The sequence below is a fragment of the Paramormyrops kingsleyae genome, chromosome 5, assembly GCF_048594095.1.
Source record: "Paramormyrops kingsleyae isolate MSU_618 chromosome 5, PKINGS_0.4, whole genome shotgun sequence".
Lineage (NCBI taxonomy): Eukaryota > Metazoa > Chordata > Actinopteri > Osteoglossiformes > Mormyridae > Paramormyrops > Paramormyrops kingsleyae.
The window spans coordinates 31,165,406-31,188,168 of NC_132801.1; the positions used below are offsets into that span (position 1 = coordinate 31,165,406).

General features: G+C 37.6%; 1 protein-coding gene across 1 annotated transcript in view; it reads right to left on the minus strand.

The window, feature by feature from the left end:
• The window catches only part of LOC140590966 (uncharacterized), a 30,871-nt gene that overhangs the window by 3,088 nt on the left and 5,020 nt on the right, over positions 1–22,763 (minus strand). The window contains exons 2-25 of the mRNA XM_072712807.1: positions 18,309–18,383; positions 18,080–18,172; positions 17,919–17,947; positions 17,742–17,763; positions 15,916–15,940; positions 15,658–15,724; positions 15,212–15,346; positions 6,991–7,190; positions 6,796–6,899; positions 6,598–6,716; positions 6,272–6,487; positions 4,994–5,068; positions 4,367–4,623; positions 4,175–4,256; positions 3,743–3,886; positions 3,359–3,558; positions 2,459–2,562; positions 2,194–2,312; positions 1,507–1,683; positions 1,377–1,408; positions 1,191–1,288; positions 1,036–1,058; positions 435–456; positions 166–193 (exon numbers count right to left, since the gene is read on the minus strand). Of these exons, the coding sequence (XP_072568908.1) occupies positions 166–193; positions 435–456; positions 1,036–1,058; positions 1,191–1,288; positions 1,377–1,408; positions 1,507–1,683; positions 2,194–2,312; positions 2,459–2,562; positions 3,359–3,558; positions 3,743–3,886; positions 4,175–4,256; positions 4,367–4,623; positions 4,994–5,068; positions 6,272–6,487; positions 6,598–6,716; positions 6,796–6,899; positions 6,991–7,190; positions 15,212–15,346; positions 15,658–15,724; positions 15,916–15,940; positions 17,742–17,763; positions 17,919–17,947; positions 18,080–18,131 (2,330 nt within the window). The 5' untranslated portion in view covers positions 18,132–18,172; positions 18,309–18,383. The remainder of the gene's footprint in view (positions 1–165; positions 194–434; positions 457–1,035; positions 1,059–1,190; positions 1,289–1,376; positions 1,409–1,506; positions 1,684–2,193; positions 2,313–2,458; positions 2,563–3,358; positions 3,559–3,742; positions 3,887–4,174; positions 4,257–4,366; positions 4,624–4,993; positions 5,069–6,271; positions 6,488–6,597; positions 6,717–6,795; positions 6,900–6,990; positions 7,191–15,211; positions 15,347–15,657; positions 15,725–15,915; positions 15,941–17,741; positions 17,764–17,918; positions 17,948–18,079; positions 18,173–18,308; positions 18,384–22,763) is intronic.

A 22,763-nucleotide genomic window follows, 5' to 3' on the forward strand; every position in this document is an offset into this window, starting at 1 on the left:
GTAACATAGCATGTAGCATAAACACTTTATATATATATATATATACTTATATCTATATATATATATATACATACACACACACACACACACACATATATATATATATAATCAAAATTTATACAAATGTAATTAATATTTAGTTTACTCAGTTTTGAATTTACTCACCTGTTGATTGCATTGCAGATTTTGGTCCCTGAAGGACAATCGACAAATTAATATGGAATTGGTAAAGATAATGTATGTCCTTTAACTGGTTAATTTTCTATTTATATTTTATAATAAAAAGGCAATGTAACAGTTTCATGTAATATACCCATTGTTGAAATACAGCAGCACCCAAGAAAGAGAGCAGTATACAAACCACATCCTATTTATATATCACATTCAGATATGATATAGCTAGTATTTAATATATGTGTCTAAATGAAACTTACCATTAACTCTTGTCACAAGGCACTGAGGATAAAAATCATAACAATTAAAATATTTCAAATTAATATAGACACATGAAGTGATATCATTTTTTTTTCTAAAACCAATATTAATTAACTACAGCACTGTGGAAAAGTTGTAGGCATCCAAAGAAAATTAGGTTTAGATGATCTTCATGTTAGAGTAAAACTAAGCTATTATGCCTGTCAACATGTGTTAGCTTAGCCATTTCAAAACGTCTTTTAAAATCACCCCAGTAAGGAACCATTCAATACAAACACATATCTTTTAACTGAACCACTATCACACCTCATATTGGTAATCAATATCTCATTAACTTTTTCAACTAATTAAACTGAATAATTAAACGAGCTTGTGGTGTGATAGATATCAGTAACTTTTTGGAGACCAGAAGAAATTCTTACTCATTTTTATTGTGTTATTCTTAATTTGCATATGTTCTAGTGCTAAATTGTGTTTTTTGTTCTGAGCAAAAGTGCACTTATCACACAAATAAATAGCTTGAAACATTTCTTTTGACTGCCTATGACTTTTGTACAGTACAGTAGGTGTAATTGACCATAGCTTTCAAAGACACTTTACCTTTTCTGTGGCCACTAGGCAATCTACAATGAGTAAAAAAATTTTTACCAATTAATGCAAAATCATACATGCAGTCGATACAACTTAGACTTCATAAGAAACATTTCAATATTCATAATCATCATTGTTAATAACAAATAGGTTTTAACACTAACCTTGTGGCGCTGAGTAAATTAACTGCTCCTTTATTTTAATGATAAATGACTCTATATCAGTAGACACTGCCGACAAACCCACATCAAGGTTCATGAAGCTGAAGAACAAAAGAGATAAAATCAGTATTTATTCTGCTGTAAAGGTACGTGAAACAATTCAAATCCAGAGTTTGCTGTGTAACTTACATGGTTCTGTAGGAGTCACAACTGATATTTACCTGCAAAAAGGTAAAACAAAATATAATATGGTAAATTATTTCAATGAACAGTTAACATTCTATAATGAATATTGTATATAGATACTGATTCAGAATACCTTCTGGGCTAAAGAAACAAGGTTTAGCAGGCATTTTACAAAATCCGTCTCCTTTGGTGATTCCAAGAAGTACTCAAACACCGTGTTGATGACGACACTTGGCTTTTCAGGTTCATTATAGGGAAAAACAATCAACTCCGCTTTCTGATATGGTGTGAGAACATCTAGGACTTCCAGCTGAGAGAAAATTATGTTTGTTATTGTAACATTATGGCTTTAAATGCACAAATATGAATACTACCTACTCGTAACCAGGTAATAACTTTTACTAATCCAACATCTCCAATTACACTCAAGCCAGGAAAATAAATCCAACACTGAGCATTTACTTTTAATGTCATCATGCAGTCAAACATATTTATTGCGCAAACAATGAGATTTTGGTGGGAAACACCATTACCACAACAAATAATTATTTTCTTTTTAGTATAAATTGCTTTAACGATGTGATGAAGGCTTCTGTACTAGTTTAATTACAGTAATATATATTTTGTTTTGACATATTTTATATACGTGGGTCTTGATGCTAAGACAATTTAAATTATTCATTGATTGGTGCTTAAGTTTTGTCAATATGCAGTACTGAGCTATGTCATTTAATACATACTATGCATGTGCTTAGATATTTCTTCTCAATAGTTTATCCATTTTTTACAGTTTATCTGTTGTGCTTTCAAAAATACTTACTGCTGAGAAGTTTTTGTATAACTTATAAAAATCCTCTAGATGTGCAAAGATGGAAAATGCCTGAAAATTCTTAATCAGCCATTCCTTACTACTGCTTGTTTGAGAAGTGCAGCTTGGATCTGTAATTTACACAAAAATTGAGAATACATAAAAATATCCAGTATAACATAACTAAGATGACATTCATAAATGTACTCATATTTTCATATGAAACAATTGGTAGTGTTTTGAAATGACATATTCCCATTTTTAAGGAAGCTGCTACCTGAGATGTCTTTCCGTGACAGAAAAGGGTAAATAAAATAATTATAGACAAACTGTTGTTGGATTTCATCCATTTCTGAGATGTGATTATTCAGGTCCAGTACACTGAAAGTAAAAAGAAAATTATAGAGAAACTGGAGTTCTTAACAGCAGATTTCTTAGAACACAAGGTAGCTGAAAATAAAAATGGCAAGATGCAACATATATGTAGGTCTATTTAGCTTAAAAAAATGATAAAATGTTCCAGTATGTAAAGTATACTACTACTACTACTACTATACTACTACTACTAATAATAATAATGTTAACATTATCTGTTATGCATTTCCATACTACTTGCAAAAATCTGCAGATGCGCCTTTTTCCAGCATGTGTTTGAAGAATATACAGTATTATGCAGAAGTCTTAGGTAGGCATAGAAAATGTTCAAAACTGTTAATCTCATTAGTAGATTAGTACATTTGCTCAGAAAAAAAACATCAAAAATATGCAATGTAACAGTAACACAATAAAAAATGAAGAAGAATTTCCTTTGTTCTCCAAAATGTTACTGATATCTTGTTGGATGGCTAGATGAACACCGCTTCAGTTCCCAAACCTCTCCTCAATGATTCAATAAATTTCACCAACAGCTCAATTAATTAATTAAATTAGTTAAATGATTCAATGAAGTATTGATTAGCTAAACAAGATGGGGTAGCGGTCGAGTAAAAAAAAATACATGGGTATATGGGATGGTTGCTGCAAATTATGAGGTGACTGTAGGAGAGGTTTGGAAATGGCTGACACACTTTGGCAGACATAATATTATAGTTTTACACCAACATGAAGATCCTTTAAACATTATTTTCTTTGACTGCCTAAGACTTTTGCACAGTAGTGCGATGCAGAATATACATACAGGGCTTGAAAAGTCTGACAGCTGAAGTTCTTGGTGCTGAGACAGGAGAGAAACTCTTTTGACAGTGATGATAAATGTGGTCTGAGTTTGATTTGGAACCAGAGTTGGATGAAATTCACATCCTGAAGATTTTCCTCCGTAAAGTGTGTTTGAGGCAGTCCAAAGATGTCTTTTATGTAGGAGCCGACAGACATAAAATTCTGAAAGGATGTCAGAAAATTATAAGTAGATTATAATGTCTGTCTTTTGGTTGACAAAACCTTTTGGATGTTTGACCAACTTCTAGCATATAAGAATGATGCAAAAATACTTCATACTACACATATAACTAGCATAGGCTTAACATTATATTAATAATAATGAAATATAATTGAAATATCATACCAATGAGCAGTAATTTTCCAACAGTGAATTAAGAGCTTTGGAGAGTTCAATGAGTAATGCCACAATGTTTTCTTCAGTAAGGCTCAAATTAGCATAGGAGGCACAATTTATAACATAGGCCATGTTTTCAATTGCATTGGGTATCTAAAATGAAAAGTAATACGGTGAACAATCATGTCAAGTTAGGATATGTTAAAGTAATTATTAAAGTCAAGATATGTTAAAGTAATTATTTAAAGACAACTGTGATATATAGAATATCAAAATGCATTAATGTTGATGCTCAATCTATGTTATGTATGCCTCCTGAAATAAGCTGGAATTGTATATATTTTCTTTGAAACTGAAAACAAAACTCATAATCATACTAAACATGCTTTCTACTATTTACATTCCATTTTGTAATATACATTAAGGAATGTCAGTACTCACTGAGCAAGATACCCCTACAGAAGAAATACTACAATCATCTGCTGGACCAGGCAGTTCTTGATCAGCAACATTATTTAAAGAGCTGTTGTATGAAATGATGAATAACCCATCAACAATACTGTATCAAACATTTTTTTGAGTAACTGATATTTGAATATGCAGTCTATATTACAGCATGATTTTCATACTTACAAAACATGGTGGAAAATTTCACTAAGTTTTCCAGAGATCATAGTTTGATTGTGAGGCAGGAACCGGTTTAAAAGCGGTACTGCTACATGCAAGAACCAGTCATTAACATTAGTGATGTCAAAGTGGATCGGTGGTGGAGTGGGCGTGGTGTTATCCCCATCAGTAATGTTTGTAACAAAGTGACTGGCTAGTTCTGATAAAGTCCAGTTCATGATTGCCTGGGTGAGTGTAATACTTTTCATTGAAGAAAAATCTTCCTGAGAAAAGTAAAATTCAAAATGTAAATATAGTATTAATAAGAAAATTTATGAAAAATATTACTATTGTACTACTAACATTATTACTATATATGTTATATGATCATTATATATACATTTGCTATATAATTAATATTAAATATTAAAAGAATGAAATTTAAAATGCAATGTCTAACTTTTGCACTTTTTGTTAAGTTGCAGTGCATGGCCATTAGCAAAAAGAAAATGATTATCTTAAATCTGATAAGATTTAGAAAATGCATCATAATTGATATTTTAGGTATGGTACCTGGTAAACAAGTTTTTAAGGCACACAGATGCTTGTTATATTTATTCCACTATAAATAAACCATGATATTAATCACTTTACCTGCTTAGTGAGAGACACAAACTTCTTGACAAAACTCCCCACTGGTTTAAAGAAGGTCAGAAACCCTTTGAATCTCTGAAAAAAAGGTTATTTATACATTTTAAACACTGCTTTACAATTAATATTTTGGTATTAACTGGATGTTCTAAACAAGAACATACTTAAAACTATGCAAAAGTGAAAATAAATTTGAACTGTTATATTATGTATAAAGTTCTACTGTGTCTGCTTTTCATCAGTACACATCTCTGCGCCATTTGAGAGGTTCTCTGATTCATGAAATCTCAGTACAGCCTCTCCCCAGGTTACGATGGGGTTACATTCTGATAAACCCATTGCAAAATAAACAACCCGTATGGCAAAAATGCATTTTAATACAGTTCACCTAACATAACAAACATCATAGCCTAGCCTAGCCTACCTTAAACATGCTTAGAACACTGTAGCCTACAGTTAGGCAAAATCATTAACACAAAGCCTATTTCATAATAAAGTGTTGAATATCTTATGTAATTTACTGAATAATGTACTCAAAGCGAAAAACATTTACCCATTGTAAAGTCGAAATATCGTAACATGGACCATCATTAGCCAGGGATATAGACAGATCTTTGGACTGCCTTTGATATGTTTTATTGGGAACAGGTTTGCAACAACATTTTTTAAATATTAAATTTGTTGACTAAATATTGTTTCCCTTTTTTTTTATATATGTAATAGAAAAGTCCCATTAGTATAGTTGGCATTTATTCTATTATTCATTGTTACTTTTTATGTAAGATATCATTCATTATTAAATTATAACATAAATAAATTCTGCCCCAAAAAATAAAAGGTATCTGGTACATGCTAGCTACCTGAAGTGTATGAATTGCAAGACACAAAAAAAAACTTTATGTTTTTAGAATAAGTATTACCACACCAACCAAATATCAAATCCTATTGAATATTATCTGGTTAAACTGTCTGATTATTTTAATATTAATATGGCATCTGTCTGGCAGACAGTCACAGTTAATTATTAGTGTTACATTTCCACCTTCTCAAATTGACAATATACCAATACAAAGCATTAATGAATTAAATATTTTCATGTAGAGAAAAAATTATATGATATTCAATGAAATCATTTAAAAAATGAAATGATATTAAAATTTACCTTGATATAAAAACATTCAGAGTGGAAGTGTCAATATTTATTTCTTACAGCAGGAATACATTTTGCACAATAGTTCAGTGTTAATGACCTTCAATGACATCCTAATACTGTCAGCATACCTTCTGAAGTCTCCTTTCTGCAGTAGTTGCTGATACTGTGGTAGCCAGGGTTGTGGTCTGTGGGGTTGTTAAGTCAGTCAGATGCTGGTTTTCAAGGAGAGGGTGTAACATGCTCTGAAATACCAGTCTGAATTTGTCATTATCCAGAGCGGAAAGCTCTGGGTGCAAGAGAAGTTCAGCTTTTTGCTCTGGAGTTAGGATATGCAGAACCTCCAGCTGCAGACAGAAACAATAAAAGATATAATAGTATTTTCCACCTAAAACTGATATTTACATAGAACTGCATAAAACTGGAATATTACATATATCATTTTATAACTACTTACTCCTCTAAAGAAAAAGTTCAATTGTGTGAAGTGTTTAAGGCGAGCCATGGCAGAAAATGGCCCAAAATTCTTCAATAGCCAGTCTTCACTGCTATCTTCTGGAGATACACAACCTGTACCTAGTACACAAAGAACACTTTACATTTTTGCTCCATCACTCTTTAACTTAACAGACAAACATACATAAATGAACCTCACCTTCTGTACTGTTCCTAGATAGGAAAGGGTACATGAAAGACATATAGATCCACTTTTTCCTTACTGGGTTCATGTCTGAAAAATGTGGGCCCAGTTCTTGTACCCTGTCAGAATTAAGAATATCATGTTAAAGTTATGTAAATGAAATTATAACCTACAATATGTATTGCGCCTTACAGTGTAAAAAATACATACATATTCTGGTAGGTCTCACAGCTGAAGTGTTTGGTGCTGAGACATGATAAAAATTCCTGGGATATTGTTGATAGGAGTGGCCTGAGCTTCACTTTAAACCATGTCTTGACAAAGTCTGTATCATTAAACTTATCGGCTTCAGGGTTCAGATTCATAGCATCAGACAGCTGAAGGATGGAACCATGGCTAAAGCTTGATCTCTGTTGGAAAAGATACACAGGCAAGACTAGTTACATTTCTTCATGCCAGAAAGTCAAAAAAATTTGTGAACAACAATTCACAAAGTATCAAATATATTAAAAGCATATGAAGCAAGGCATTAGGGCTGGTCCTATTCTATGTGGCACCGTAACAGAAACAGAAAAGGGTGCAAAGACAGGGACAACCAAGAATACTCTGGCCTTGTCTCATAAGAACTATACAAACGAGGGGAGGCCATTCGGCCCATCGAGCTCGCTTGGGGAGAAAGTCTCGATGTACTTCAGCTAACAGACAATGAATGTGTTGCACATTTCTGGGTGGAGCGTAACACCACAGTGTGTCTCTGCTGCCTTAACACTTTCCGGCTGCAACAACCCCCCAAATTCCATTCTGGTCCTCATGGAAGTGACAAGCATCTGCCATTCTCAAATGTCCTTTGGGCCATACACTGCACACATTGCCATAAAGGCTCTTGCTGAAAATGAACAGGTGTCCAGAAACAGGACATAACAACACAGCATTAACATGCAAGTTGTGTGTGACTCAGTCAGCCAAATCCTGGAGTGTCTGTTCCAAATTTCTTGTCCTCGTTGGTGCAATGACTGACCAAGACACTTGTCTAACTGGTAACCATTCTATACTTTTAATTGTGTAAATATGTGTTTTTTTTTAGTGGCAGTGATTGACAACTGGTTTGCAAAAATTCGTAGCAGCATACACTGTAACATAAGCTTCTTTGGACTATTCAGTAGATTGTATTATCTTTTATTAGCAATGCATTCTAAACTTTCATTCAATATTTACTCATATTACTAACATAAATTCACACAATATCTATTGGTTAACCATTTGAACCCTATCCATTTTTGAGCGTTTTTCTTTCCTTTGAATTTATGCTTATTACATTGCATGTACATGAATTAGCCACATGTGCTTTATTTTATTTATTTTTGTGTTTTGTTTTTAGGACATTCTGGTCAGATATATCATAATTTGATGTGCAAATGCTGACACAGTCTCCTTCCTTCTTATGAGGAAAAACTACTTATTGAAATTTCTCCATTTTAGTCTAATCTAATATAATTATTTGCCGGCAATTATACAATTATAATCTTATAAATGTTGAGATTAGAGTCTCTATGATGGGGACCTTTCTATGGCTTAGTATTATGAAAGAATACATGGTTAGTACCAGGTGGAAATGAATACAGTGCTTATAGCAATCACAATAAGCGGGTTCCACTCTAATATGAAAGGTACATGGTGTGCATTAATTGTCCCCCAAAGTTTAATGCTTAAAGCACACTTTACAGGACATGTCTGTGTCGTTTAGGAAAAGTATTGCGAAATTTAGCAAAAGTGCATGGTTATCTTTGAAGCACCGATTTTTAATTTTTTTCCCTCCATGTCCCCTCCGGGGCTCGGTAGAGTCTAATGCTGAATGTTTAATGCTGTCGTTTTCTCGCCTATATACGCTATGACTGACAAAGTGAAATTTAATAAAACGAAAACCTTTTAGTTGGCATTTTACCCCCAAACAACAAACCAACGCTGTAGCACGTCATTGTGTTTACATGTAGGAGGTGTTCATATTACAAGATGGGCGGGTTCTGTTTCAACTGTTTTGTCGGAGCTCGACATCAGACATACACATTAAAACTTTTGTCAATAAATATTGCAAAAATATCAAGTAATTGTCCATTTAATGTGAATGATATTGATGTTTTATAGATTATTAGGGGTGCTTTTTCATGGAAAATGTTTAAAATATATGCCTCATTACACACATAATTACTCACATGGAATGCACAGGAATATTTCAGTGCACAATGTTGCGACTTGGAGGACCGGATCGAGTAAGTTCACTCAATTGTAAAGATATGCGATTCTTGTCTGTACGTTATACCTATCGAAAGTTACGAGCCTCAGATTAATGGGCGTGAAAATCAACGCATTTTGCATTTGTCGATTCTAAGAGTCAAGCATATATTGGTGTTTTCAAAAAGCCAAAAAAAAAAACTGAAAGCCAAAGCCCAAACAGTGTTATCTCGCACAACCTCCAGTGTTGCCAGGTCCTGCAAAAATCTCCAGGGTCTGCTCAACATCCGTTCTGAAACTAACCCAATATTTGAAATCCCAGTATACTATATTTCAAAGAAATAAACTGATGCACATTCATTTACATGTACGTAACAGTTTTATTATCCTGTGAATAGTCTATTAAATTTGCAAACTGCCCCAACGCTTCTGATATAGCCTATTTTAGGTTTATAATGGAATAATATAGATTTGCCGTAAGATTGCTTGCATGAGAATCTGAAAACGTGAGTGTCACGCCAGATGCGTTAGAGTTTGACAACCCTGCTTTCCCTGTGCCTATGTCTGACTTTCGGTGGCTAACAATTCAGTATAACTCAGCATTAGGAATCACTTGCATTCATAATAATTTCTTTTTCCACTTACAGTCTGTGGCCGCGGAACATTATGAAATCAGCCCCCAAATCCGCAACATCCTAATATTTACCCGTGAATCCATTTTCAATATAATCCAATTGGGCGGGAAAACCGCGGACCTGAGGCTCCTGACAACTTTGACGACCATGCATTGTTTATCACGTTAAATGCTGTGGGTGTCACTGAACTAAACAATTACTGAACATCCATCATCTATACTGCTTTATCCATCTGGATCACAGGGAAGCTGAAGCCAATCCCAGCATCATCGGGCAAGAGGCAAGGTACACCCTGGGCAAGCCTCCAGTCCACCATAGGGCCAACACAGACAAACAGCCACACACCTATGGGCAATTTAGAGTAGCCAGTTGACCTAATCTGCATGTCTTTAGACTGTGGAAGGAAACTGGAGCACCTGGAGAAAACCCATGTGTCATGGGGAGAACATGCAAACTGGCACTCTGGGTGACCCAGGGATTGAACCCAGGACCTTCTTGCTGTGAGGCAACAGTGCTAACCACTGCACCACCATGCCGCCAGGTAGTAAACAACTTACAGTAATTGTATTTCGGAAATACATGCAAAGTTAGAATTTGATGATTGCAACACACTCAACAAACATTGGGACAGAGGCATATTTACCATTGTGGTACATCACCTTTCCTTTTATTAACACTTTTTAGTTGTTTGGATCTGAGGATACTAATTGTAGTAATATTCTAGTCGGAAATTTTGTCCATTCTTGTCCATGTAAGACTTCAGCTACTCAACAGTCTGTTGTCCGATTCTCCTCTTCATGATCACCATACATTTTCAATAGAGAAATCTGGACTGACAGGTCAGTCAAGCACACATACTCTGTGTCTACCAAGCCATGCTGTTGTAGTCCATGCAGAATGTGGTCTGGGATTGTCCTGCTGAAATAAGCATGGACATCCCAGGAAGAGACATCACCTTGATGGCAACATATGTCTCTAAAATCGTAATATATGTCCCAGAGTCAATGGTATCTTCACATACGTGCAATTGACCTATATGCCGTGGGCACTGATGCACCCATACCCTCATACAGTAGATCCTGGCTTTTGCACTTTTTGACGATAGCAATCTGGATGATCGGTTTCATCTTTGGCATGGAGAACTTGATGCCCATTATTCCCAAAAGCAAGCTGAAATGTGGACTCATCTGACCACAGCACCACAGTTCCACAGTCCATCTGAGATAAGCATGGGCCCAGAGAAGTTGTTGGTGTTTCTGCATAGAATTGATGTATGGTTTCCTCCTTGTGTAATACAGTTTCAAGTTGCATTTCTGGATACAGTGATGGACTATGTTAAGTGACAATAGTTTTGCGATGTACTCCCGAGCCCACACATTCAACAGTGGTTTCTGACCTCAATTTATAACTCTGCATATACAGACGCTCCACTACTTACGAATGAGTTACATTCCAAGCAGTTCGTAACTTGAAATGTTCGTAAGTCGTTATTCAACATCATTTTAAGGGTATACGCAAATACAAAGAACTAGGATGCTGGGAGTACGCACGCTACGCTGTTGCACGGTGGGAATAGTGGCCAGAAGTCATAGTAGACGGAATTGGTGCACAGAAAGAAAAAATTTATGTTGCGGACAGGAAATGGGAGCCCAATGAACACAATTTGGACTTACAGTCCTCTTCGTTCATATGTCTGAAAGTTCTGAAATTTAAAGTTTGTAAGTAGAGGATCGTCTGTATTTCCAAAATACAATTAAGTTGGTCAGTACAACTGCTGAAAATCTTTTCTTTGTACATTTGCTAGTTAAAGGTTCCCATGAATTAACATTTGTCTTTACTGCATTTTACAAAATATACCAACTTTTCTGGAAATTGGGTTTCTATTTTTAAGCAATAAAACAATTAAACAAACAACAAAAGAACAATTATAGTAATATTAAAATCTTAGTATTAATGTCTTATAAAATCTTATTAATGTCTTATAAAACAGGCCCTTTGATGTGATAATGAGTCATTATTTGTGTTAACTGGGTTAATTTTGATACCCCAATGTGACCCCAAGAGTATGACTCCTATGTGACCCCAAGAGTATGAGCAAAAATTATCGGTGTTAAAGGTGTCATAGAATGAAAATCTGACTTTACCATGGCATAGCAGAATAGGGAGGGTTCAGTACATGATACTGACATACTGTGATTCTCAGACACTATTGTTCCCTCATTTAAATATAAATCCTGCCTATGTAAAAGAAGGTGGTAAAATGGGCTGATTCAAAAATTCTAGACTGTTATGTAAAAGTCTTACTGTAAGTACACCCTCAAACATAACATACACTAGCGCACTTTCAAGCCCAATGGATCTGCACAACCCATAACATTTTTTTCACTCTCAATTGGCATGTGTGCACAGTTTCCACAAGTGCACCAGGCAAGGAAAAAATATGTACTGACAGCTATTAATGTAAGATTATTTATTTCTAGTATGCTGAAAAGGTACTGTAAGTATGTTTCCTAAAAGCTTCAGTTAGCAACTTACAAACTTGGAACTGTTCAGTAGCACAGTTCCAGCTATATAAGCTGATAATGTTATTAGCAACTATACTTTTGGGAAATGTACCCCAGATTTGTAGAGGTGCAGTTGAGAGTTGAGTGACTTAGCGGGCTAAGCCTCTGTGCTTATGATCAGAAGGCAGCTGATTCAAGCCCTGGCCTTGGCAGAATAGCCACATGTCTGCGAGCCCTTAACCTCCAGCTTCAGGGGAGCTGCACATTGGTTGAATCTGTGCTGTGACTATGGAGAGTAAAATGGGGCAGGTGAAGAGAAGGATTCTGATGTACAGTACTTAGCTGAACAAATATCTAATTGATCCATCCATCCAGGTCGTGGGGAAACTGGAGCTAATTATCTAATTGATACTGAAGTAAGAAAATTAAAGTAGAACTCAAAATTATAAACAGCACATTTACAAACTGCTCAGTTTGCTGTTTGGAGCTGATACAAATTGCATGACAAAACTAGCTGACTGAGATGCACAATAGTTACATGTTCTTGTTACAATGCTAAAAGCACAGGTATGAATATGCTAACATTGTACCTAGGCTGAAGTGGGAGTATTACAGTTACAAGTGACAAAGAAAAAAGTGTACACTGCAAAAAATAATGCTAAAGAGTACAGTATAGTAAGTGTATGAACCAGTAACATAGTAGTTTACTATCATTATCAAGTATTACATACTGTACTGTAGGCAACACAGTAGGTTTATGTTAACATTAGCATCACCACAAACACCTGAGTAATGCTTTGTGCTACGACGTTACAAGGTGATAGGAATTTTTCAACTCGGTTTTAAATTCATGGGACCACTATCATAAATACGGTCCATTGTTAACTGAAACATCATTATGAGGCACATAACTGTAGGGATGTTTGTTCTATGTGAGTCTTCACAGTGCCTCACTGTCAGCCAGCCAATAAGAGCAGAGCTCATCATCATATTAATGTTAGTTATCAGAAACTTAGAATCATTTAGTTCATAAACAGTGCTGGCAGAAAACCCCATTTTTCACTAAGAAGAGATTCAGTAAATCCCCTGTATTTACTTCTATGGGTTTCTAGGAGAAGATCTCCTAGTTGCTATTTTATGTGTGTTATGTTTGTGTTAGTGATTCTTTCTGGAAAGTTACGATGTATTTGTCAGAGAAGACAGGGTACAGGAGAGTGACAAGGGCATCATCGTGGACCTTGAGGTGTGCTCATTTTTCCACAGTGCAGGGCCTGACATTTGTGATGGAATCTCCTGATTTGCACATAATTTTAATAATTCCTGCAAATTCAGCATACATAATGCAGGACATTAATGCACTTAAACTCCCCTATTAGTGAAGATGAATAATGGTAAAAATTGGAAGATACATTTCACTTTATATATTGTAACTATAATGGCAATAGTTTACAAATAAAAAAAAGCAGACTCTATACAGTGCAACTATAAAATCACTTCGTAATGTGACATGATGTCACACCTCAGACCCTGATATACCCGTCCCCCCAATGTTATTAAGAAACTTACGTCCCTGATAACCACAGAAATAAACAATTTGCAGGGGTAAACATGCATGTTTTCATCATTGGCAGAAGAATTAAAAAAATTAAAAGTTACACTGCAAGATTGCTCTCATCAGCACCAAGAAGAGAAAGGCCAGGCTGGAGTGCACAAGGCGAATCAGAAGAGTTTTGGAACAAAGTTTTATGGACAGATGAGGTAAAGCTTAACCTTTATCAAAGTAATGGGAAGGGGAAAATATACAGAAGGAGCACTCCACTTCATCTGTAAAGCATGGATGAGTTAATGTCATGGCTTCCGGAACTGGCTCCCTTGTCTTCACTGATAATGTAACTATAGACGGTAGCAGCAGAATGAATTCTGAGGTTTACAGAAACATCTCGGCTTCGCATGTCCAATGGTGGGAAAGCAGAAAGACAATGACCCAAAACACACTGCACACATAACCAGGAAGTCCATCAGAAAGAAAAAGTGTAAAGTTATAGACTGGCCAATTCAGTCTCCTGATTTAAACCCGACCGAGCATGAATTTGGGCAACTGAAGAAAAAACCAAAGTCAGAAATGGCCCAAAGCAAACTAACTGAAAGACGCTGCAGCAAAGGCAAGGTGGAGCATTTGAAATGATGTGGTCAAAAGTGGGGTGATGCCAATGGGTTGCAGACTTGACGCAGTTATTGCATGTAAAGGATTTAGGACCAAATACTAACTTTGGACAACTTAGTTTTGATTTCATTTGTCCCAGTTCTTATGCTCAGTTGAAATTGGAAATGTAAACACAACAAATGACATTTTTTCAAGATTTCAAGTTTATGCTGTACGGAAAATATTTCCCAGAAATAAAATCTGACATTCTGTACTTCAGTCTCATGATGTTCATTTGACCTTAAACATAAATTTAATGAAAATACAACAAAATTAATGAACTGTTGTACACTTTTCAAATTTTTTGCTTCTCACTCTATATACTGTAGTTTACCCCAAGAAATACTGAACGAGGGAGTCACTGTTTTGACAATTACAATTGCAACATGACGGTATATGTGATTAATTGCCAAGGTGTACAATTAATTATGATGAAACAATTTGATCATACCATGCTATTTTAAAAACATCCTTGACACCTTTTGCCCCTTACTGACACTGCAGAGGGAATGAGTACTTCTAGGAGTGCTGACTTAGCCAGCCAATTTCACTCTGTCTTTGGTGATGAGAGCTTTGCTGCTATTAATTGCTTGTGAAATTCCTAGTGGAATTCCTTGTAGTGGCCCATTTGTACATGGGTATAAAAAAAACAAAATTAAAATTATTGATCCTGTTTCTAAAAAACGTCATGCGAGCTACTCACTGGATCCCCTTGCTTCTAGAAGCTAGAGGGCAACGTGTTGGTGACTACAGATACAGCTTGTCTTGGATGATGCATGCCGCATACAAGTGAAATTGGCTGGCTAGATTGGTGCCTTGTAAAAATAGTAAAAAAGGGAGAGTTAATTAAATGAGCTTACCATAAAGGAGTAGATATCTAAAGCCGTATCTATTATTCCATGGAGATTCCATATGTGGTCTTTGCTGCTGAAAGGCGTGTTAAACGATAGTCCAATACATTGTGAAAAAGTGTTGATTGTAGAATCCGGAAGTTTCTACAGGAAAGGGTAAATATTTGGATTAAAAAAAAATTTGAGTGGGAGTTCATTTTTAATCATTGAAATTAATTTCAATTAATTGATTTAGTAATATAAAACTAAACTTAAGATTCCTTTTTTCTACATAGATAATTGGATTTTTTCAGAATCAAATATTGGTCAATATTTACAAAACATCACTGGACTACAGAAGCGATTTGTTGAATAAAATATGCATGCACCTGATTATATTCAGAATATTGCAGCAATAAGTAAGTTTGCTTAACTAGTTTCGCTCATAATTCAACTAAGAGAATAATCATGCTCACCATGAAGCAGGCTGGTTGTGCAACACTATCGTTACACATTCCATCAAGGTTGTTTTCATAGATCAAACTGAAAAAATAAAGATTCAAGCAATTTTTTTCAAATCTGTTTTTGTGATCCAGAATAACCAGTCCTTTGTCATTTGCTGCTTCAAGTGCAATTAAAAATAAGTCTTTTGAAATGCATTGACATAAGTTAGCTATTGCCTCAAGACTAAAAATGCGATAATTATATGAAAACAACCAAACATTTTCACTTACAGAGTTGCACCAAGACACCAGGTTTCTGTAAAATGTAAATACACAGAAAAAATATATTTATTATGAAAATATTTTTAAGATAATAATTATAAACATTATCCATATTAATAATTCTGGTATTAATTTAAGGGAGGCCCGGTGGGACTGTGAATGACACCTCCACTGTACGTGTGTGGAGTTGTCCTCACGTTGTGTCGGTTTCCGTCGGGGTATTCCGGTTACCTCTCACAGTCCAAAGACATGCGGTCAGGTTAAGTGGCATCTCTGAATTTCCCAAAGTGTATTTGTGTGTGTGTGTGTGTGTGTGCTCGCGCGCGCCCTGTGATTGACCGGCTGAGGATAAATGGTTTGAAGATGGATGCTGCTTTGGGCATCAGTGCCAAATCCAGTAACAATGAGGAACAGACAAAATTCACATAAATAATATATGGTTAAACCCATATAAACTTGCTGATAGCCTTGCATCATAAACTCACATTGTACAAGGTATTTGAAGTGAAAATTCACTATGTGGCCAAAAGCATATGGAGAACCTAGTGTACTACAGGAATTGGCAAATTAAGCCAAACCAAATGGTGGTCGTCCAGAAGAACATTCCACCTTGACACCATCATAGGACACCATAATTCCAGTTTGCTACATGACTGACCATCTACATCTGCCCATGAATGAATTGGAAAAACACCTGGGAACAAATTCAGCTGGGAAGTGATTGGCCACACAAACTCACAGAAAGGGACCTAATCACCCAAAATCAATGCCCAAATACCATCAGCAATGTGCCATCATCAAACGGAAATCCTTCCCAGAAGAATAAAGGCAAGATTACCAACAAAGGGTGGACAAAATTCATATTAATAGTCTTGGTTTCAGAATGAAATGTTGGACAAGCTGATGTCCACATACTATAGACCATAGTGTTTTATAGCTTGTTCTTGCATCACAGCAGAAACACCCCAAAGTAATAAAGCCCTTTGGGACAAATACACACAAGGCACTAAGCTGTTTAACCAAATTTTACAAATGCCGAAAACATAAAATTTATTATGTTAAATATGAATAGAACCATACAAAACATGCTCGATTATGGGGTGGTGTGGGGCTAGAGTGGTCACACCTCTGAGACTGGGGTTCGAATCTCTGCCCTGTCTCCATGTGTGTGGAGTTTGCATGTTCTCCCCATGTCATCGTGGGGTTTGCTCCGGGTTCTCTGGTTTCCCCCACAGTCCAAAAATATGCTGAGGTTAATTGAAGTTACCAAATTGCCTAAAGGTGTGCATGTTGAGTGAATGGTGTGTGTGAGTGTGCCCTGCGATGGGTTGGTGCCCCATCCTGGGTTGTTCCCAGTCTTGCACCCGTAGCCTCTGGGATCGGCTTTGGACCCCCCATGACCCTGAATAGGATAAGCGGTTACACAAAGTACCTTGTGTTTTTTTACACATTTAATAAAGCTGGGTGTTTTACAAGGATATCTTTTAGATTCCAAATGACAAATTACACACAGGCTCCAAACTCATTATGCCTATTTTTGAATAACCAGATTTTAAAATCACGAAGAAAGCAAAAATAACCTGCTGAGTCAAACCCATTCCACCCCCTATAGCACTGAGAGAATTAACAATAATCACATAAAAACAGCAAGTGCTCATTTTAAACATATTTTTTCAGCATTACCCTTAACTAGACAGCTGCTGTATTTTTAATAGTTAATCTGCCTATTATATACATTTAGTTATGTTAGTTACACTGTGATTCATTAATAAACATTCCCTGGCATTTACACTGTATTTTAGTTATTTACAACATCTTCCTGTTCATGTCCTTACCATTGGCGTTTGTTGTGTTGCACTGTGGAAAAAGAAACTTGTTTAACTTTGATAAATTCTCATAGATGTCAGTTGATATACTCTGCTTTGATAGCAATATATATATATGTTTTTTTCCCCAATATTTTAATTTAAAAAGGCAGCCTTGATTCCTGCTATTAAGAATAGACAGCTTACCTCAACAGAGAGACTTGTCTTGATGGAAACTTAAATGGGATACAATTAGATGTGAAAATGTGCTATTTTTTGTATTCTATAAGTTGCAGTATGTATATTAATTTTCTTACAATTATAGTCAATGATAATTTTCAAAATACACAGTGAAAAATCCCACTCACCAAGTCCAAGGATTGCCACATAAATAGGGAGGAAATGGTAGATGTGGCTCATTTTAGCTTTTAAATTGCTTCATTGGTTACTGGGAAATAATCCTATAAATAAAAGGTTGAATTAATATATATGACTATTAGAAATGTAGTACTTCAGAGGAAAGCTGTATAGAATATACAAAATACATTAAACATGAAAATGCATTTTCCTAGAATTTGACCAGCTGAAGGAACTTACCTAAAAATTATTCACAATTTCCAGTCACTCGGTCTCCTTGAATACGTTCCAGTAAATATTTCACTTGCAGGTAATCTGTGTAAAACATTTGAACGTGTCCCCTAATGTGTCTCTTAAGATAATATTAATGTAATTACAACAGCCTACTTCCCTACACACCCACTCAAAGAAAAAAGATAACAGCAACCTTTGTCGTTTCATTGGTTTCAACATATTCCTTTGTGTCTCACTCACGCAGGTAGTTGTGTAAAGCAGATGCTGTCATACCTTGTTTGTCTGGTTTTACCGGGTTTACCTACAGTACATGTCTAGTACATCTGTTGTGAAAACAAGGTATGTGACATTTCAGAGTGTTTGAACTATGTACCTTTCCATACCAAAGCATGATCTTGCTGAAACATTTGTAAAAAAAAAAAAAAAAAAAAAAAGATGAATTATTTCTACTGTTGGTGATTGCATTCATTATTTTGATGAAATTGTCATTCCAAATTTGAGCCATGGGCTGTTACAGCTCATGGATGATTTGATACAGATTTCTATATTAATTCAAAATAGCCCTGTAACAGCTAACTCAGTAACTCAATATATGATTATGTGTCATGAATTTAAACGACAGTTTTATTATCTGACACTTTCCATGATTCAAGTGAAATATGAGACTAGATATCAGGAAACTAACTTGAAAACAAATGTTGACAAAAAACTGATCTTTCCACTGATTCACATTCACATAAAATAAGTTAATAACCACAGACTTCTTGCAATCATTAACTCCTTGTTGTCTTCTAATATCTCTGGGGTTTGTTATTTCTTTAGATCCAGAGAAGGCCTTTGACATGGTCGAATGACCGTATTTATTTGCAACATTGGAAGAATTTGGCTTTGGGTCCAAATTTATCTCATGGATTTGTTTGTTTTATGCTTCTCCTAAAGCTTCAGTAGCAATGTCTATAAAGCATTGTTTTTTTTTCTCCAAGGGGAACAACATGGGATGTCCCTTAAACTCATTGCTTTTCACCTTAGCCATAGATCTATAGGCCATTAAACTCAAATCTCAATCAATTCAAGGTCATTACAGAAGAAGAATAGAAGACAAAGTTCGTTTGTATGCAAATGATTTGTTGCTATTTATTTCTGTACCCAAAATATAGTAGATACACTGCAAACATTTGGTAGGTTTTCAGGATACAAATAAACTTTTCTAAGAGTGAATGCTTCCTGCTAACCACTCTGCTTTACAACTAGTAGATACAAATTACAGTGCATTTTAACATTTATACCACAAACGAAGTATGGATTCGCTGTTTAAGGATTTAAATGCCTGGTAATTTCTTGTCATAACAACACAAATGCATGCATTTGCTGTGTTAGTATAAGATATGCTGCACCTTATAGTGGATTATACAGGGAATGTGTACTTGCCAGTACCAGGTATGTGGACTACCGAAGAACTGGAAAAGTCTTTTGGACTGATTAATCAAAATTTCATCATGCAGGGTGTTTGTACACCATCCAGTAGTCAAAAGGTTGGTTTCTCACTCCTCAGTGTATGACACTCGGAGACCAGGGGTGAGTTTCCCGAAGCCTTCTTAACTCTACGTCGTTCGTTAGTTCTATCTTTTAACACAGAACTTAAGAACGACGTAGCGTTAAGAAGGCTTCGGGAAACTCACCCCAGTATATTACTTACTCTCACTCTCATATTATAGACGTGGACAAATTTGTTGGTACAGCTCATTGAAACAATGCTTCATTTCCCCAGAAAAGTGATTCAGTTAAAAGCAGTTGTCTAATGTATACCTGCATGCCTTTAGTATGTGATAGAGTAAACCAATAAAACTGTGAAAATGCCATTGGGAACTGGAGAAAACTCTGATAGGAAGAGATCTGGCAGACCCAAAGTCACAACACAATCAGAAGACAAGCTGAGAGTCACTATAGCTTGTGTGATAGGTACAGGTACCTCACAGGACAACAGTTAATCTTTTGTTATTGCAGTTACTCAGATGTTATTCAAAATTGCCCTTATGTATTACATTAAATTTCCATCTATCGACAGGGATGAAAGTGGAATACAGTTTACATAATTTTTATGCTCTTTGAGCCATTCAATGAACACTGATGCCCTCTAGAGGATTGCTATCTTGGAAGTTTCCACTGCCATCTGCAAAGGAACTCTTCATGTGAAATGAATTGTATTCAGCAATGGGTTCGCAGTGATTTACATTAACCTTGCCTATTTAATGGCCTGAAAGTACCAGAAGACTCCTAGAAAACGGCCTTTTACTACAATCCAATCCATCCTGTATTCTATATATACAAAATATATATACAGTATATATACAAAAAATATGAACATGAATTCAAATTCAAATACAAATAACTTTATTGTCTCCAAGTGGCAATTAAAGGCACACAAGGCAGTTGATCAAGGACAGGACACAATGACATAAAGTCCAACAGTATTTGAAAGATGCTGTGCAAAATTGCAGTCAATTAGGTAGATAAGAACTGATAAATATGTAAAGGGAGGTATTGTTAGTGGGCATGGGGGGCCCAAGTGCAGAATGACTGATGGGTTCCAGTGCAGGGAGGCGGGGGGGCAGAGAAGTCTGTGACTTGAGGAGTTGATCGGCCCTGGGAACAAAGGTCACTCTCCTCCTCTGTGTACTGCAGTTAGGACAGCAGAGCCGTCGTCCTGAGAGGAGCCACTCAAACTCTGGGTACAGAGCATGGGAGGGGGTCTGCAGAATCCTGCACGCTGTTCTCAGAGTTTGCTGCTCACTCAGGGATGAAAGTGCTCTGAGGAGTCCGATGATCTTAGAGCAGACTTTCACTGTGTTGGCAGGCGGGTCCTGTGCTGCAGGCTGGTGGAGTGATACCAGCAGGTGATGGAAAAACAGAGGACAGTCTCAATGAAGGAATAGTAAAAGGTTCTGAGTATGACCTTGTTGACCCCAAAGCTGTTGAGCTTCCTTAGGAGATATTGCAGCTGCTAACATCTCCTTAGAATGTCCTCGGTGTTGGAGGCAAACATTAGGGTGAAGTGGAAGATAGTGCCCAGATATTTGTACTCCTCCACCACCTCCACAGACTGCCCGTGGATTATGCTGACAGATCCTGTCGCCAGCTCCCTCTGTTTACTGGAGAAGGTCACCGCCATGTCCTCGGTCTTCTCCACGTTTAGCTCCAGGGAGGCATTGTCACACCACTCCACAAACTCACTGAGCACTGAGCTGTGCTGATGTGAGGAGCCAGAGAGCAGAGACAGGAGAACTGTGTCATCTGCGTACTTCACCATATGACAGTCTGGGTGGGAGGACCTGCAGTCATCGGTGTACAGGATGAACAGAAGAGGTGATAGGACGCAGCCTTGGCGGGAGCCAGTGGAGGTGATGGAGAGGTGAGAGAAGGTGTTGTTGACCAGCACTCTCTGTGTCCTGTTGGTCTGCAGGACGCGGCCACTGAAACACGCCCCCCAACCGCTCTGCACAGCACCCCAGGACGCGGCCATTGAAACACGCCCCCCAACCGCTCTGCACAGCACCCCAGGACGCGGTCACTGAAACACGCCCCCCAACCGCTCTGCACAGCACCCCAGGACGCGGTCACTGAAACACGCCCCCCAACCGCTCTGCACAGCACCGCAGGACGCGGTCACTGAAACACGCCCCCCCCAACCGCTCTGCACAGCACCGCAGGACGCGGCCACTGAAACACGCCCCCCAACCGCTCTGCACAGCACCGCAGGACACGGCCACTGAAACACACCCCCCAACCGCTCTGCACAGCACCGCAGGACGCGGCCACTGAAACACGCCCCCCAACCGCTCTGCACAGCACCGCAGGACGCGGCCACTGAAACACGCCCCCCAACCGCTCTGCACAGCACCGCAGGACGCGGCCACTGAAACACGCCCCCCAACCGCTCTGCACAGCACCGCAGGACGCGGCCACTGAAACACGCCCCCCAACCGCTCTGCACAGCACCGCAGGACGCGGCCACTGAAACACGCCCCCCAACCGCTCTGCACAGCACCGCAGGACGCGGCCACTGAAACACGCCCCCCAACCGCTCTGCACAGCACCCCAGGACGCGGCCACTGAAACACGCCCCCCAACCGCTCTGCACAGCACCGCAGGACGCGGCCACTGAAACACGCCCCCCAACCGCTCTGCACAGCACCGCAGGACGCGGCCGCTGAAACACGCCCCCCAACCGCTCTGCACAGCACCGCAGGACGCGGCCGCTGAAACATGCCCCCCAACCGCTCTGCACAGCACCGCAGGACGCGGCCACTGATGTTGTCTGGGTCGGGTGCTGTGCTCACCTTGGTCCTTTTGAGGGCTCTCACCACCTCCGTGTCGAAGGAAAGTTCTGTTCCTGCGGGCATGAGGGAGGAGACCATGTCTTTGAGACGGGAGGTGTTGTCAGTCTTGAATGTAGAAAAGAAG